General features: G+C 39.8%; 2 protein-coding genes across 8 annotated transcripts in view; one reads left to right on the top strand and one right to left on the bottom strand.

Annotated features, from left to right (window-relative positions):
- The window catches only part of SLC46A3 (solute carrier family 46 member 3), a 44,085-nt gene that overhangs the window by 20,355 nt on the left and 5,909 nt on the right, over positions 1-17,821 (bottom strand). For 5 of the 7 annotated variants that reach the window (XR_014697513.1, XR_014697514.1, XR_014697515.1 and 2 more), the window contains exons 3-6: positions 16,944-17,817; positions 16,551-16,634; positions 14,941-15,097; positions 12,461-12,986 (exon numbers count right to left, since the gene is read on the bottom strand). Coding sequence is in view for 1 of the 7 variants with exons in the window: in XM_084534330.1 (XP_084390456.1) it covers positions 12,899-12,986; positions 14,941-15,097; positions 16,551-16,634; positions 16,944-17,817 (1,203 nt within the window). In the remaining 6 variants the exon portion in view is untranslated. Of the gene's footprint in view, positions 1-9,089; positions 12,987-14,940; positions 15,098-16,550; positions 16,635-16,943; positions 17,818-17,821 lie in introns of those variants that run through there. The other 2 variants (XR_014697518.1, XM_084534330.1) reach the window with 2 other exon arrangements.
- Positions 987-8,041, top strand: POMP (proteasome maturation protein). Its single transcript, XM_084534367.1, has 6 exons — positions 987-1,065; positions 2,135-2,232; positions 3,008-3,068; positions 3,813-3,914; positions 5,758-5,851; positions 7,528-8,041. Exons 1-6 carry the CDS (start codon positions 1,063-1,065, stop codon positions 7,593-7,595), a joined length of 426 nt encoding a protein of 141 aa, XP_084390493.1. The 5' UTR covers positions 987-1,062; the 3' UTR covers positions 7,596-8,041.

Below are 17,821 nucleotides of genomic sequence, written 5' to 3' on the forward strand. Positions count from 1 at the left end.
CCACAATATCTGAGTACCCATTATAAGATCAGAGAAACCTTTGTGGTACCCATTTTCCTAAAATTGATTTAAAAAAGCCCAAACCTCCATTCCCATTCTTTTGAAGTCTGTGCTTTCAGCCTCAGACCTTAACACAAAGGGCCAGAACTTTGATCGTGTTTTTTTCTAAGTGGTGATCTGATTTTGCTCAAGAGGAAAATAGAGTTTAAAGGGTATGCATATCCGAGTAACTATTATGCAAAGCTGCGTGCCATGGAAACATATATAATGTTCTCTTGTTGATATCATTCTTTTGTGTGTACACAATGTAATGTTTAATTGTCACGTATGAAATTTTTAGTGCCACGTCAATTTGGGGTAAAACTGTAAAGGCCTTCAGTGAACTACAAGTCCCAGAAGAAATAAGTAAAATAGATAGGCCAGGTGTACATCTGGAGCCTTGCAGCAAAACCTGTGGCAACCTTTATGGCTTCCAGGAAGCCTTTTAGACTTCTTTAAGTAGAAGTTAACATTAAGGGAGTTACCATATTGTTATTGTGGCTATTAACGCCCACTAACACAGCAGCCTTTATTGAAGTTCTCAAAACTCTTTTGGTGCAGCGGTTAACTGAGGGCTGCCCGGGGTGGGCAGCACACCCTGACACCCCACATTCATCTTGTGCTGCCCCCCAGGGGTCTCCCCTGAGGCCATATTTCCCCATCAGCATCACATCAAGCATCGCCGCCTTGGTGTGATCTCATGGCAGCAGGGCTGGAGGGACCCAGAAAATGGCCATACAGGGGAGAAACAGGGAGCACTCGCCCCTCACAGCGCCTAATGGCCCGGCATGGCCATACATCTAGTGGCCACACATCTAATGGCCACCCCAATGCCTCCCCTATAATGGCGGCCCCCATCATGGCAGCCCCCCCACCGGCCGCCATCAGCAGCCCCGCCCCATCTCTGAGACCACGCCCCCCTTCCACGAGGCCCCGCCCCCCAGCCCTCCCCGCGCGCGTGACGGGGCGGGGCGGAAGTGGCGGGGGGGAGGAGGCGGAAGTGGCCGGGAGCGGGGAGCCAAGATGGTGAGCGCGGCGGGCGGGCGGGGCGGCGGCACCGGGAGCGGGGGGAAGGGGCCGGGGGTGGCGCCGCCGCCTCAGTTCCTTTCCATGAGGGGATGGAGGGCGCCTCAAGGCCTGCCCCGGCCCTCGGGCTGCCCCGCTGGGGGGTGGTGGGGCTGTGCTGAGTCATGGGGGCGGCGCGGCCTTGGTGGGGCCTCGGGGCTGGCTCCTGGGGGGGAAGCCAGCCCTCCTGAGGGGTCTGGGGTTCCGGGGGGGGCCTCGCAGAGCAGAGGGGGACAATCCCCTCCTTCAGCCTCCTGACCACGCTGCTGTTGGTGCAGCCCGGGTGGCATTCTGGGCTGTAATTGCATATTGGTGGCTCGTGTCGAGCTTCTCGTCAACCCGCACCCCAAGTCCATGTGTATTTATGCATATTATAACCGCTGTTTAGGGATTTTCTAACAACTATTAGGTTATTGGCTATTATTCGTTGCTTTCTCGCTGAGGCACGTTGTGTGAACAATCGGAAAATCACCTCAGTAAAAGCAGACAGGCTGTCTTTAAGTTTGCAGTGTAGGTTAAGATGGCCTTACGTTGTATATCTGTGGTGTGGTGTTCTCATCTTCTGCTACAAGTTACTCTTTCATCTTTGTTCTTTCGATGAACTAACATACCGGAATGATTGAGCACACCTTCCTCTTTATATGTGAGCCTTAAACCATTTGTCTGTACTCAGATCTTACACGATTGTGTCCATACTGAAGTAAATGAATGCTCAGAGCTCTGCTCCATCAGCTGAGCGTGACCTTCCATCTTCCTTTTCATCCTCACAGCCCACGGTGGGAACAAACAAGGGGTAGTTGCGAAATTCTGTTTTAACCAGAACCCCCAAACTTTTCATCATTACCTTCAGCTGTCATTAGACTCTCTGAAAGAACTTACTGCAAGTTTTTTGTAAAGGGACTGTGAAGTCTAAGGCTTGTGTGTGAGTAGTTTGGGAAGCCTTTTAGCAATTTGTTTCATTTACCAGGTCTTAAGAGCATATGCAAAAGGCAGCTGGTTCTATTAAAGTAATCCTCACTTTGTGTTCCAGGATTCCAGAGGAGCTGCTTCTCTGTTGAAGGACAGTATCCCAATTACTGATTTTTCAGCTTCTGGCTCATTTGAAGGTCATGATCTTCTGCGCAGAGGGTACGCTTTGCTTATTGTTGTTAAATTGTGCTATAGCTGATGTTGAACTTCAGATAAAGGAAGAAAGCGTGTACTAAACTTCTGTTTTTTAAAGAAGGTTCTTGGCAGGTGTATTTCATATGCCATAGCCTGAAGCCTGTGTGTTTAGTTAGATGGTCCTTCAATCTTAAAATTTCTGTTAAACATCACTTTGACATCTAGGTAGTATTAATGGATTTCCACCCGTTTGCTCCTTTTTAGAAAAGTGATGTCCAAATGTTAATCAGTATGAAATACTGATGAAATATAGTTGTAATATACATGTATAAAAGTGCCCTGTAGCAGTGCATGAAGTGGTTAATTTCAGCGCTGATATAAAAATTAATCTAAGTATGCCTAAAACACACCATGTATTTCAGCTGCAAAAGCTTGGAGACTTCTAAAATCAGATATGTAGCTGGGACATAACTAAACCTATACAGTTGTCATTTGTTAATGGCTTTCCCTTTCTGAAGGGAGACAAGAACAACTGTTGCTCTATTTTGTTGAACTTAAAACCTAAGGAAAAAATATGTCTGAAATTTAACATTTTTTTTGGTCTTCTGGTAGTGCTGTAAATAGCTCTTATTTGCTTTTTCACCATCAAGCATTAATTCTTTTTAATAGTTCAGACGGTATCAGTCCCGTGTCTTGTGTCTCTGAGGATTGATACTTGTATCTGGGGTTACTTTGGAATGCAACTTAAATTGGTATCCTGATTAAGTTTTTGAAGTTCAAATCTTCCTTGCATTTCTAGCTTTACAAGTGTGAGAAGTGAGTTGTTGCCCAGCCACCCCCTGGAGTTGTCGGAAAAAAATGTAAGTACAGTGTTACATGGAGTCTCCTTCACCCTTAACTACTTAGGGATTTTAAATTAGCAATGTGGTTGATGGGGCTGCTTGATGCAGCAGCAAGTGAAGAGCAAAGCCTTGCTTTTAACAAAATGAAGGTGGTTAGCAACAGTAACACTTTATGTATGGAAGTAACATTGTTGGCAACTTAAATAAAGTTTTAACCTCCCACTTGTGACTCTTCAAGTTTGTAGGTGGGCTTCCAAGTTGTGGTTTACCCAGTAAGGTGTAGCCTTTTAAAGGCTGTGTTTGCTGCCTCTGTAGTTAGGTAGTTAGGCACTCCTTTCACATCTGGAAAGCTGATCCTCCTGTTTTGTCTTTAGTTTTGCCACATACCTTCATTTCTAGGCTTTCAGACCGTGAACCCATAAATACTTTTCACTAAATTACTAGATTCTATGCTTGTAATATTGTAGCAAAGTAATGCTCAACTCCACCACTTGGTGGAGTTACATGTCCTGATACTTAAAAATAACAAAAATAAAATTGCCACTTCTGATTTATAATCAAATCTAGCAAAACTCAATTTTAGCTTTATAAAACAGATGTTAGTGCATTGCTACCTTCCATGTGCATTTCAGTTCTATGTGATGGTATCCCTGATTTTTACATGTAAATGTCATAAGCATGTTCATTTAAGAAGGATGTCACAAATCTGTTCTATAATTGTACTTGAAAGTAGTTATTTCTAAAAAATGTTGTTTGTGATAGTTCCAGTTAAATCAAGATAAAACAAACTTTGCCACGCTGAGAAATATTCAAGGACTCCATGCACCTTTAAAGCTGCAGATGGAACTCAGAGCAGTGAAACAGGTAGGCTTTTTTATCTAACTGATATAACTTAAAAATATTGGAGGAGTTTTTATCTGGAAAGATGTCTTTGTGTCTTGAAATACAACCGCTTTGTTTCCAAAAGAGGTTTTAATGTAACTGCTTTTGTTTAAAAGCAACTTTTGCAATTCATAATGTCCAGATCAGTCAAGATGCTAAAGGCTTTCAGCTGCTGTTCTTTTTTGTGTGGTTAAGTGTTTAGCACTCTGGATTTTCTGTGGATGAGCTTTCTTGTAAGCCTTCAGAGAAAAGCAGGAGGAATTGAGTATTAATTCTAAAATTAGTACTCCCCTGTGTGGAGCATGAGACCTTCATAAGAAGCAATTTCTGCATCTGTAGAGAAAGGAGACCTTAAGGGTCTGAAGCAGGTAGTGATGTAGGAGTGGATATAGAGGTTATGTGAAAACTGAAGCAGAAAATTTGTCATTATTATTCTGCAGCTGTTCTTGTAAGATCAGGGAAGGTCTACAGAGAGATAAGTTCACAGGTTTTAACTTTTAATTGGGAAGCTGGGGCTGCCTCCTCTTCCTTCTTATTTCCTAGGTTGGAGAGTAAGTGGATGGTAGCTGATTTTGTCCCTTAGGATACACAGAGATCTCAGTGATCCTAGTGAACTTTTTTGGGGCTTGTTGGAGGTAGTCAAGCTATTATGAATTGTTTCTCTAAGTGACTAGGACTAATTTTATACTTCCTTCCTGCGGATCAGTTGCTGCTGAACCGCAGTGAGTGACGTGAAACTTGGTAGAAACTTCTTGTCCTGAAGATGCAAAAGGCAAACAGAATGTAAGAAAACGTCCCTTGATCTCAATGTTGCTCTCTTGTGAGAACATTATTTTTCTAATTGATGTTAGCACATGGTAGAAAGCGAGACAGGTGAGGACAAGGATATTGAAAGTGTCTCCAGGGGCGTTTCTGGGGATGATGGGGGGCAATATGGTGGTTAGAACATTGTTCACTGCTGGCTTTTATGTATCATGTTAGATATATATAAGCTCCCTTTTGGTATAATTTCACCTTTCACCTAAAATTTAAGGGAATACATAGTATGTGTATTTGAACTTCTGACAATTGTACTATAGGGTATTATGGAAATCTTAATATTTTTTGTATAAAGAGATAGTTACGTGATGCTTCTGTTTGTAAAATGCATTCCTGGTATAACCGAGGTCTCTTTATTAGTTGTACCACTAGTAATAAATGCAGTTGTGAGGACAGATCTGCCATTCTCTGAAGACTTAGTCTGAATGTTGTATGTAACCACTTGATTTTGTTGTAATACTGTAGGTGAAGGGCACAGAAAATAGGCTTGAAAGTAACAGGGAGTGGACTTAAAGCTTAAAAACTCTGTAGGGGATATGAGAAATAGATTTAGTTTAATTGTAAGGAGGATTATGATTAGGTATGAAAATTGGTATAGTTCTTTCATTGTGTTTCTGACTTGTCAGACATGGGAAATAAAATGTGGTTTCCAAACATTGGAGTCAGTTTTGGAGACTGACCTTGCAGGCTGTAGATGTGTTGCAGAGACTCTTGCCAGCTGTGTGGGAACAGATGAAGGAAGGGGACAGAACCAACTTTTTTGACTACTAGTAGCTGCACTGCAGTGAAATCTACAAATCAAGTAAAAGGCTGTTTTCAAAATAGTGATAAAAACACAAGACAGTGATGGTGGATAGGTTTTGATATTGATGTGTGCCAGTAGTTCTTATTTCATCATTGTGGTCAGACAGAGGTGACTGTCTCTTTTCTCAGTCACTTCAGGCAGAAATCCAAAAATCTCAATTTCAGTTTTGCAAAAACTTTAACTCTTGTTGTCTTTCTACAGGCCCAGCGTCTCCCCTTTCTTCACAGCTCAAACATGGCAGTGGATACTCTAAGGGGAAATGATGAATGCATTGGTTTCGAGGATATTCTTAATGGTAAATACTTTGCTTTAATGTTATAGAAACATTTAAAGGCAAAATTTGGGAACTGTGAAGTTCTTTGCCTCTAGGGTATAAGAACTTTTAAACATGCAAAATGCAAATAAAAATTGAATTCCCAGAGGTAAAGAAGCACCAGGGGAAGGAGGAATAGATGTAGTTCAGCTGCTACCTGTGTGGAAATTATTCTGAAATACTAAATAAATCTGTTTGCTTTTGGGCTGGCTTTATTAAGGAGTAGAAGACTATGTATTTTAATGTGTAGCTTACATTTTATGCCTGTTTCCCCAGAAATTTTTGAACTACTTATGCAAATTTTGGCAGGCAGAGGTTATGAAGATACAAAGCTTTTATAAGTTCTATTATTAGAAAGAAAGGCATAAGAAGAGATACTGAACTAATGGAACTCCCACCACTGCATACTAATTCAACAGCTAACAGCTGTATGATGTGCTACTGACTGACAGTACGTGTGAAATAGAATAAGCCAGGGAAAATAGTTTAAAGGGAAAAAAAGTGACTTTGACTTCTGTCTAGTCAGCACTTAAGGACATAAGAGGAAGCAGAGGGTGTTTTGAGGTGGTGGGATTGGAGAATGGAAAAAGACAGGGATATAGGAAATGGAATAATGAAGGAGCAAGTGGGAATCTAGAGACAGGGTAAATGTGTTGTTATTTTCTGGAATGGATTTACAGGGAGCAGGGGAAGGAATCTCAGGTGATCGTGGTTCAGGGGGTGGAGCGATGACCAAGCTCCTATAAATTGTTTGGTATTTGCCATAGCTTGTAACAAGCTGTCGCATGTTTATAGAGTGCTGCGGAGTGAGTGGTTAGTTAAAATTGTTTACAGTAAGGCTATATTTATCACAGGGAGCTATATTAGGTAATTTTGGTGTCTCTGGATGAACATCAGAAAGGTATTAAGATACCTTAGTTATGGGGGAATAAAAATAGTTAAGTACACCTGCAAAGAAAGGTACTTTTCTTTCAAGATTTGCTTGCAACCTTTTTTTTTATTTTTGGCCTTGGCTTTCATATGGAAATGAAGTTCATACTGTCAGTAATTGGCATGTCTCGTGTCATCTGCATGTTGCCTGCTAACCTTTGAATATACTGGCTAATATGAACCATAGAGAGGAGATCTCAAAGATACTTAAGGACATTGCCTTTTTTCACAAAAATCCTTTTGACAGGAGAAGAGAAACCACAAGTATGTCCCAACTTGCAGAAGGGCTGCAGTGTGAGCTCCTACTGTGCTAGACCTCAGATTAAGTTGCATTGAAAAAATGTATGGCACTTGAGGAAGAGCTTTGGCCAGAGTTGCTTTTTATTAGACACAAAACTCAGCCTGGAGGTTCAGGCTATAGGAGGTTGTGCTTATGTAATAATGTTTGGTTTTACTTGAATTGTTCTCTCCCCTACCCCTTCACAAAATACTCTTACCCGTGTTCCACTGAAGGTGCGTTGGTTATCTGATTATTGCTTTGGACAGAGGCATATGAGTTAGACAGACCTGCACTACACAGCACTGTCAAGAATCAGTCAAATAATTTTTGCACTAACCATTACAATGAAAAAAATTCCAAAATTGAATATGGTTATCTTTGTAGTTCCTGTTGGTCTTTGTGGCAAAGTAAAAGCCTAATGCTGTTTACTTTTTTTTTTTTTTTTCAGATCCTTCACAGAGTGAGGTTATGGGAGAGCCACACATGATGATGGAATACAAGCTTGGTTTATTGTAACAAAATCTACTCCTCAAACGTTTTGTGCATGTCTTTATACTGCAGATCTAAATATACGATTACTAAATTGACACTCAGTGTTAAGCAGTCATACAGGTATCACTTGCCTTCCTTGATGAAGAGGCACATTAAATGTTTAAAGTCTATAAATTGTTCTGTGCTTGTTGTCAATTATATAAATGTCCTGTAACTAAATAGTTTAAATGATGTCTCTTCATACACTGCTCAGGACAATAGCTTAACTATGGAAATCCTATCTGTGTATACAAGAAATCCAGAAATACCCGTGCATTTTAAAACTGGTTATTGTAGGTAAATGCATTTAATGGATGTTCTTGCAGAAGAACTTTTTAAGGGGAAAAAAGGTGTTTTCCATTGAGTAACTCTTTGTTCATGAAAACTTCCATACACTTTTTTTAAAGTATTGAATAAAGGTTTGCTATAAATACTGTTGTGTTCCAAAATATAATTACTTGTAAATCAAAAATCTCTTGTCCGCAACACAGTGGTGTTTGTTTTTCTTGCCGCTACTTTAAAGGTCTTTAACTTCTGCTCTGCCAGTGGAATCCTGCTACATACATCTTCTCCCTCCTGTTAAGGTGACAGTTGATGAGTGAGTCATTGAAGTGTTGTGCAGAATTGGAAGTATTGCTGTATGAAGGGAGTTAAAGGTCTGGATTGTTTTTAACCTGTTTCTGAGAGGATATTCTGGTTTCTGAAACCAGAAGTAAATTCCACTTGGAGTTTAAAAAAGTGTTTTAAAATCCATTTGGGGACATAATCAAAAAGAACAGCTATATCTGGTATGTCAGTGTTCAGAAATAAAGAATGCTGCTTCATTGTGACAGTACTTAACAAAGCTGCTACAGCAAGAATGTGAAGATACAGGGGTACTAGATCAGAAAATGTTGAGGCTTTACCAAAATCAGGCCTTAATAAAGGGGGAAGAAAAGACCTATACTTTAACTTTTTAACAAGGAGTGGGCCATTGGCAGGTGTGGGTGTGCTTGTGTGGGTGTTGTTCTTAAGGTTATAACAATTAATTCTGATGTCATATATGCACACACATGCATCATAAATCTGTAAGGCAGCTTATAAAATTTTACAGATTAGGATTTTAAATATTACTTCATCTTTTCCAGATTTTCCTATCTTGTTTCAGATGTTATCTGATTCTATGCACTGGTGAGCCCCTTCCATTTTTTTTTTTGTAATGGGAAAAAAAGTCTGTGGTTCAAAAGGACTAGTCTCATATCTACAGGGAGCCTGAAACAATGTGTTTATCCAGCAGATTTTGATTATTCTTAGGAAGAGTGGTAAGTGTACTTAGTGTCCTGTTGTAGATCAATTTTGCAGAGATGTTGCTCTAAACCTCCTTTCACAATCCCAAAATCTCAAACAAAAGCTTCTAGTTTTATCCCCCTGTAAATTTTGCAGTGCTTTTTGTGTATTTATTGCAAAACATTTCAAGTTAAAAAGTGAGACAACACAAGGTACTTTACTGGTTGTTTTATTTGCTTTATATATATTCATTTGAGTGAAACTTAAAATTGCCTATTGAGAGTTGGAGAGATTAGAGGTTTTTGCTATGAAATAGAAATTAAGACTTGTATTTTTTGCCTCAGTGAAGTTAAACAATGGGACGTATAAATTTAACATGAAAGGACAAACCTACTCACTATCTTATGTTGCTGTTCTTTCAATGAGCTGGTATACTTCATTGGCTAGTGGGATTGGCTGCTAATTTATAAGTGGCTTAAGTTTCTTGGCAATTATGTATAAAGCAAGAGTAAGCTGTTGTAAAGCAAACTGGGTCAGGCCAGAAAGGCTAAGAGATTACCTAGGCAGGTCTGGGATGATTTAAGATACCGTAGGAGGATTTTCAGGTCTGCCTTCCTACTGGCAGTGTTCCAGGAATGGGTGTGCAGAAAACAGTTGGCCCAGTTGTTCAAGGACTGCTACTTTCTAAACTCCCTGCCTCTGCATATGTAGCTGGTCAGCCTTTCCTGGTGCAGGTTGAAAGCTGGATGCCGTTGCACCTGAGCAAAACTACATCAAGACAAGTAATTTAGTAGAGATTCTCATTAGTGAAAGCAGAGTGGACATATTAGGAAGCCTGCCTTAATTTCTAGGTGGTTTTGTTCAAGGTTTAGTGTACTTCATCTTCAGTGAGATCGAGCCATATTCAGAGCAAGGAAACTTCATTGTTCATCCTGCCTGAAGGAAGCTGCTTTTAAGGGTTAGCCAGGCTGGAAAGCAAATGGTCTATTTAAGAGGCACATTAAGAATTTATGTGGTATGCTGTTAAAGTAATGGGAGTCAAACAGGGCTGAGGCCAAGTGCTTTTCAGTATGCTTAAAGCTGTCACAAGCTTCCTACCCATGTCCTGGACCTGACTTCTGGCAGGCAGCAACATTGCCCCTGCTCTGCAGTTCCCCACCTCCTATCGGTGCTGATGTTCCAGGCAGCAGCCTTGCCTCTCCCCCAGCACTGAAGGAAAGCAGAAACACGTCTTCCTGCACCACTGTTTGTTTGTTATCACTGCAAAAACAGACGATGCCATAGTGCTGCTGCTTCTGTTTACATAACATTACTCCACCTGTCCTCCTGTTGGGCATTTGTCAAAAGCCATATCAAGAACTACATACAACACAGTTCAAAAGACTGAATTTTGCTATTAATTTGTCAAAATAATTGCATTTGTATAGAAATAAAACAACTACAACAAACTTGGAGGATTTTGATTTAATAATATGAAGCACATTAGTACCTAATTTCCTCAGCTTGTACCATGCACTTTAATAACACAATTTGTATTGATGTGCTTTGATCTGAACTCACATTCTGTGTCCACCAGAAATATTCTGCAAACAGCCAATACTTCATACAGCAAAATCAAACCTTATCAAAGCCATTCCCAAAGTGCACGTGCACCTTCTCATCCTCAAACTGAATGCTGCTGTGGAACTGGCTTGCTTTGTTGCTACCTGTAGAGAGCTGGCAGAGGTCTGCATTGAAGAAGTGAGGGCATATACCCTTTCACTTGTTTTTACTTTTTCCAGGCATTTTGTGCAAAATAGTTAATTTCATGAAGTCTTACAAAACTGCATAATGAAGAGGAAAGGATGACAATGTAGTCTTCCTGCTGAAATCCCTTACATCAGTATATTCTTAAACTCTTTACAATTACTTGCTATGTTTTGGACCCAGTGATTATTCTAAAACTCAGCTCATTTCAGCAACTTATCAGCAACTCGGACACCTCAGAAGAGAGTTCAGCAGTTTTATTTACTGGCTAGTATATAAACTAGCTAGAAAAAGCTAATGAACTTAAATTGGCAACGTCAGCCTTGGTCCGTAAGGACAGAAACATAAGGGCAGGCTATGTTTAATAGCATTCTCCTGGATTCAGGTGGTGAGGCCCTGGCACAGGCTGCCCAGAGAAGCTGTGGATGCCCCATCCCTGGAGGTGCTCAAGGCCAGGCTGGATGGGGCTTTGGGCAACCTGGTGTGGTGGGAGGTGTCCCTGCCCATGGCAGGGGGTTAGGACTGAGTGGCCTTTAAGGCTCCTTCCAACCTAAGCCATTCTACAATTTAATGGATAATATAAACTCTCATTTACCTTATTTGACCCCTCTTGCAAACATCTCAGTGACCAGGATGTGCAGTATGGAAACAATATTGTTCAAACAGAAAGGATCTGCAATAGCATCATCATGATGAGGTGCTAATATTTGTTGGTAGAGTACCTCTGAGAAGTATTCTTTGATGGGACAAGTATTAATGGCTGTAAGTAGATCTTTGATAACACAGCATATGCTATGTCCTCATGGCTGTCCTCATTTTTATCACACACTGTGCAAGCGAAGTCAGTTCCCATATCACAGTTGTTTTCCTAGAATTTTCCACCTGTAAGTGTCAACCACTTACTGTTCTTTTGATTTTTCTACCTAGTCGTTTGTAGGAGTAGAAAGTCACATACTACCTACCTGTACTTTCAGGGATGAGGACAATATTGGCTGTAAAACTCGCTCTGAAAACAATACATGGCTGTGGTCTTCAACATGGTGTTTACATTCACACTTCTGCTGTGCTGTGTATTCCAGAAGCTAATGCTCCAGCTAGTTTCTACATACAGAACTCAAACAAAAAGCTGAAGAATCAATACAGAGATTGATTTCTAGGGTTAGCACTCTCACCGATTTGCACTGTGGCCCTCTCTGTTGATTTCTCTGTCTCTGAAACAGGGAGGATAGTATCTATTGTGGAGGGAGGTTCACAATAGCATTTGTAAAGCGATTGGGAGATAAGAAATGCCATTCAAATGCTAATAAATTATTGCATTCATTGCAAATGCTTAGATATGTGGTTCAGATTTTTTTTTAATTAATAAAAAAATAATAAAAGATCTTCTGAAAGTAATTCTATTACAGCCTTTCACTAAAAAAAAAAAAAAAAAAAAACTTCATTAAAGCCAGCTTAGCTGGAAGACATCTATGGGACAAAAAATAGACTTGTCTGTATGTAGTCCCTAATATATAAAAAACAATGAGAAATTTATAATGTAAAAATAAATGTGCAATATGGCCTCTGTAAAATGTAGGCATAGGCCTAACTTCACACTCTGCAAGCTGGAAATTTTCTAAGTATGGCAGTTCTGCATGAAAATCTATTTCAAGAACTAAGTCACAGGCGAGGTCCACACATCATACATTAAACTTGCACAAACATTCTTTGCTAACTGCAGAGCAGTCTCCTTACAGCAGGTACAAGTATTGCTTCCAGTTTTTCAGAAAGAAAACAAAAAGTACCTTTAGGTTTAGTAATTTTAGACAGTTTTGTGGACTTCCCCAGTTAAGACAGACCTTTTCAGATGTACACAGTGGGCTGCACGCACAGCTGGCATGAGCTCCAGCGGCTTCAGGAGAATTGCCAACACCCTCTGGGTAACGGGCTGATAAACTTATCTCTGTCACCCCACTTAGAACGATAGAAGATGTATCACAATCCCCAGCTGACGTTTTCAAACTTGAGAATGGGTAAGTGGCGGAAGAGTGTCATCCTACCTTACTTTTTCTCCATGCTGAAAGCAGCATGAAAATCTCCATTGCCAGCCTACTTGCATAGTTAGGTACAGGAGATTGTTTTATCTAAGTGCTAAAAAGAGACTGGATATAGAGTGCTACCAATTCAGTGCTAGTTGTAGATCTCATCTGCAACTTGTGTGTTATCTCTGTGGTCTCGATAAGACGTGGTCTCTGCCACTGCATGTCAGATAAAAGTCAGGTAGCTGAATCCTTTGTTCAACTATCAACACTGTCTATGCTGGATACTTCGTCAGGTACAAGCAGAGCCAAGTCCTCCCCATTCCAGCTTGTGCACAGAAGCCAGCTGCAAGACACAGATAAGACAGATATCTTTAGCTGAGATACTTCAGTATAGCGTGCTGATTCAGCAACAAACACACCCGATAGTTCTGTTACAGCCATCTTCTGCAGCACAAAGCGGCTGACATATCTTAGTAAACAAAAGCAATAACATTTCTTCCCCCTTATTACTCAAAGTATGTGAAATCATTTCTGCTGTCTGAAAAGCACTAAACTACCAGGCCTTATTTATTACAAACTAGAACCAATACCATTCCTGCTCTCAAACAGTAAGATTACCTGACACACTCAGAAGAAAGGTTTTAGAGAGAGGTTATTGAAAGGGTGGGATATTTGAGACAATAATGATGGAAGAAAAAGATAAATAGCTTTCCTAAATTTATGATGATGATGGACTAGTTTTCATTGCAGGATGATGTGATTTCATAGTAAGTAGTTGTTAACTTTTGCTCAGGACATTCTCAGGAGAGAATACTGATGTAACAGAAACTTTTTTATACCATGCAGCACTGAACTAAACTAATATTTCATAAAACAAAAACACTTACAGCCATAAAACTGAACTCCTCTACTTTTATTACCTTACTAAAAAGTATTCTCCACTTGCAGCCCAAGGCCCCTTTCCTTCAGTTCCATAAGGTCTGAGATCCACCACTATCTTAGTCTTCTTCTGAGATGCCATTTGTGCAACTTCTCTGAATAAACTGAGTAAAATACTGTGGTCGTGCAGGAACAGGTTTGAAAGTATGTGAATTGTGCCAGATTTACAGCACAATCACTGCCTGTGTAAAACTGAAAATGCAGCTGATGTAGAGATAAAAGGTGACTGAGGCAAAGGCTATGTAAGGTGTTTCTGCAAGGTAAACGCTTCTGCTGCAGATACAATTCTCCTGCAGAAGTACTATCCTCTTAAGATAAAAACCTTTTTTCTTTTTCTGAATATAAATCTATTTAATGAAGTGATCCTTTTGCCATTTAGATCTATGTTCCAGCATCCTAAAAAGACATAATTTATACTCAAATAACGTAAAGTGAACTCAGCTTTTGTGAATACTCATGAAAAATGATCTTTCACTGACTAGATGGTCATTAAATATGATTATATGCAAGTACTATAGAGTAGTATTTTTAAACACATCTAGAGGTCTATTCATATAGGGCTTAAAGTTAGTGCAGACCTTTTACAGGTTTCAATGGCTCTGAGTCACAATGTATCCATGACCAATGACATGGAAAGATAGCTTTCCATTGAATTTACTGGGTGTTTGGTCATATTTATAAACCCCACCAGCACCTACAAGGGCTGCAAAACTATGCTCGTGTCCTTACACCGATCTGTTACTTCAGTTCTGTGTGGAAGGCATGTGTAAGTCTCAAACCAATGGAAGGCACACACATGCAGTCAAGGGTACAGCATATCCATCTCGTAGTGAATTCAGGACAGATTTCAGTTTGGGGGAATTAGGAGACAAATTCACAGCATGAATTTGTGAGGAGCTAGCTGGATCAGGGCTCGAACTGGACTGACTGTGGGAAATCTCCAGCAAGGTGTTGGAGGGTAGGTGTTGAAGAGAGAAGCAGCAGGAACTACAGCAACTGGCAGCAGCTCTTGGAGAAGCAATCACAAGCTTCATGAGACAAAACAGCTCTCCACAGCTGGGGCTCCCTCCCTCCTGTCCTGTCCTGTCCCCCAAGTGGAAGACATCTTACCCTAGCCTCAGCTCTGCCCCACTCCAAGCAGCTCCCTGCACACAAGTCTCAGAGCACCTTTCATAGGCCTGATGTATATAAGCTATATATAATTGTGTGGAAACCAAAGGGAAGGCTACACAAATTACATTCAGTACATTAGAAAATAGTGAAGTTTGAGAATGGATTAAGCCATTCAGCTCCAACTCACGTCAAAACAGAAATCACTAGTAAAAGCAGCCAGAAGGACCCTCCTGCCATGTACTCACCACAGTGCACCCAGTGGAATTAGACAAAAGCCTGCTGAGAAGAGGAAGCTAAAGCCTGAAAACCATGCAACGGTAGCTGCATAGAGAACATTAAAAACTGAAAGGGAAATAGTGCCGGTCACAACTTCTAAACAGGCAATACAAGCAAACACAGCACCTGCCAAAAACAAATGAATGGGTTACAAACAGAACAAATTTAAACAGAAACCCTTTCAAAGTACTACAGTTTTAAAACTTGTTTCAAAAGATCTCTCTAGCTGCAATGTTTTAGCAAGTTTGCAAGGAACAAGCACCTATATAATATGATATATTATGTATAACATGTCTTTGCTGTGGAAGTGTCTTCCATGGGGACTCCTAAAAAAGACTTTTTAAATGAAAATAAAAAAGTTTTGCTAGTGAAAACTATTCTTCTTTGCTGCTATCCTGTCACCATACCTATGCTACAGAATCTACTTACATGAAACACAAGCTGTTCACCCTCACTCAACATCCTCCCCACAGCTCCAAGCTTTACCTGTTCCAGTATGCCTCTCTGTTCTCACTCTCCCCTTTCTTCTTTCCTCCTTTCCTAATTTTTGTCCTTATATGTGGAAGAGGCTCTTTGGAATGGAAAGTAACAAAGACTGCTGGTTCAGCACGTAACCATATCCCTCTCATTTTTGAAAGAAGCAATCTTTATTTTATTTTATTTTATTTTGCGGTGAACTACGCACTGGGGTGTCAGTCTAACTCATCAGTGTACTTTTAAACACATTTTCCCAAGCTGCGTTCATGTTCATGGGACTGTAACAAAAATCACAATAGGTAAGCAGAAAAGGGTGGCAAGAGGCAACCTGACCCCTGCATCAAACTACTCAAGAATCCCAAGCTCTGAAGAATGCCAAGAAACTGCAAAACCAAGTGTATGTTAGCATTGTTCAGTACAATGAGATCTTTGTTTCAGCATCTAAAGAAATGCTTTTTCAAAAATAAAACCAAACAGCTCACAAGAATGCTTCTAGACGGTCTGTGTGCCTCAAAATCTGGTCACAGCAAAATATGAGACATGAGAGCCACATTTTGAGGCCTCATGTGCTTTTTTTTTTGTGTGTTTGTGTTCCACTACAGAAAGTACTTCTGGAAGTAATATGTTATATCCCTTGGGACAAGTACAAGTACCAAAAGGCCTTTGCTTTTAGCCACCTAATGCCTACCTTTCTAAATTATAAAGTGTGACATTGATAAAATAACAAAAGCATTATCTTTCTCTACCAAAAATCTTGTGAATGTAGAACCTGTTCTACATGTCACATTTACAATGAATATCTGTATTAATCTCGAACATTTTTCTGCTTTGTGTTCTCTATAATCTTTATTTCCAGATCAGTTAACTCCTTTTAAGGTTGAAACTTGCAGTACTTTTAAACACAACTTTTTAATATTAACTTCAAAATCAAAAGCAATTAATATCATGACATAGGGCCATATTATATGAACTTAAAGGAAAAAAAAAAACAGTCTTGAAATACCAATTCTGTATCTTTTTGTTTAAAAATAACCTTGATGCATCTCTGTTCTGAAATACCATTTTACTATATATGTATATTTTTAAAACAAATCCCACTCACCCTGTTCGCTGGGGAGAACCACTTTTGACAGCATGGATCGGAGAACAGGAACAGGCATAAGGCAGAGTAAAGATGGCACTCTTACTGTAAAGAAATGAATCAGTAGTGAGACATCAAAGTAGTAAAAATCAAGGATTTTACAGACACGTGGTAAATGAATTGTAAATTCCTAAATCCAATATGTCTATATGGCACTAAACCCAAAGTAATTCGCTCTCCACACTATTCATTTTTTAATTAAATCCTAAATCGGCATGACCCAACCTTGTATATTTTACCTCATTATGATCCTTTCAAGGTGGTACATCCAATATCTACCAACAGTTGCTAAAGATAACATAGTACTATTTTCTTTTATGTTTTTGAGCATGGACTGAATGATTCTGAACTCACCTAGAAACATGAGCAGTGTTGTTTTGGCAAAGGCAGCCATGACTATTCCTCCAACGTAAGAAAATATCCCAATAAATACAATATAAATGTCTTTGAGACATTTTGAAAAAAAGTAAACTCCTAAAAAACTGGTCAGAGAGACAGAAGTGAATGCAGCTGCTCCATATCCGATGTATACTTCATTCCAGCAGAGTGGCTCATTCAGTTCGTACAGTGTAAAAAGAGAACTCCCACCAAACACGGTAAACAAGTAAGTCATAAATGTAAAAAGTAACACAATTATTAAAATTCTCTTTTTAGACGGGGCAGTTTTAAAAAGCATGTACACTCCAGAAAACGTTTCTTTTAGAAGTTCTTTAAAAGATACTTGTGCTTGTTGCTGGGATTCAGATATGCTTATTGTGTCTTCCAGAAAAAAAATAATATAGATAATATTGACAACATGAAGCAGAGATGCCGTCCCAAATGTCCATGTAAAACCTATTTCTCTTAAAATGTAGCCAGAAGACAGTCCTGCCAACCCGGATACAACTCCAAAAATCAAGTCGACCACAGCTATTCGCGTTGTTTTCTGCTTCTCGTCATGACACAGATCCGCTATATAAGCAAAGCCTCCTCCAAGAAAAGTTGCCATACTCCCAAACAGTCCAGAAATAAACGTAGCCGCAAATAGGATAGAGAGTGGCAAGGAAAAATATGATATTAAAGTCTGGAAAATATCTGCAATCAAAGCTCCCACTGATGGTAAAACTAAAGATCTTTTTCGTCCCTGGCGATCTCCGTTAGCTACAATGATAAAGGCAACTACAAGGCTGGGAACTGCCGCAGTTAAGTCCAGCTGCATATTAAATAGAGAAGTCTTTTCTTGAACTCCCTGC

This window comes from Aythya ferina, assembly GCF_964211825.1.
Source record: "Aythya ferina genome assembly, chromosome: 1".
Classification (NCBI taxonomy): domain Eukaryota; kingdom Metazoa; phylum Chordata; class Aves; order Anseriformes; family Anatidae; genus Aythya; species Aythya ferina.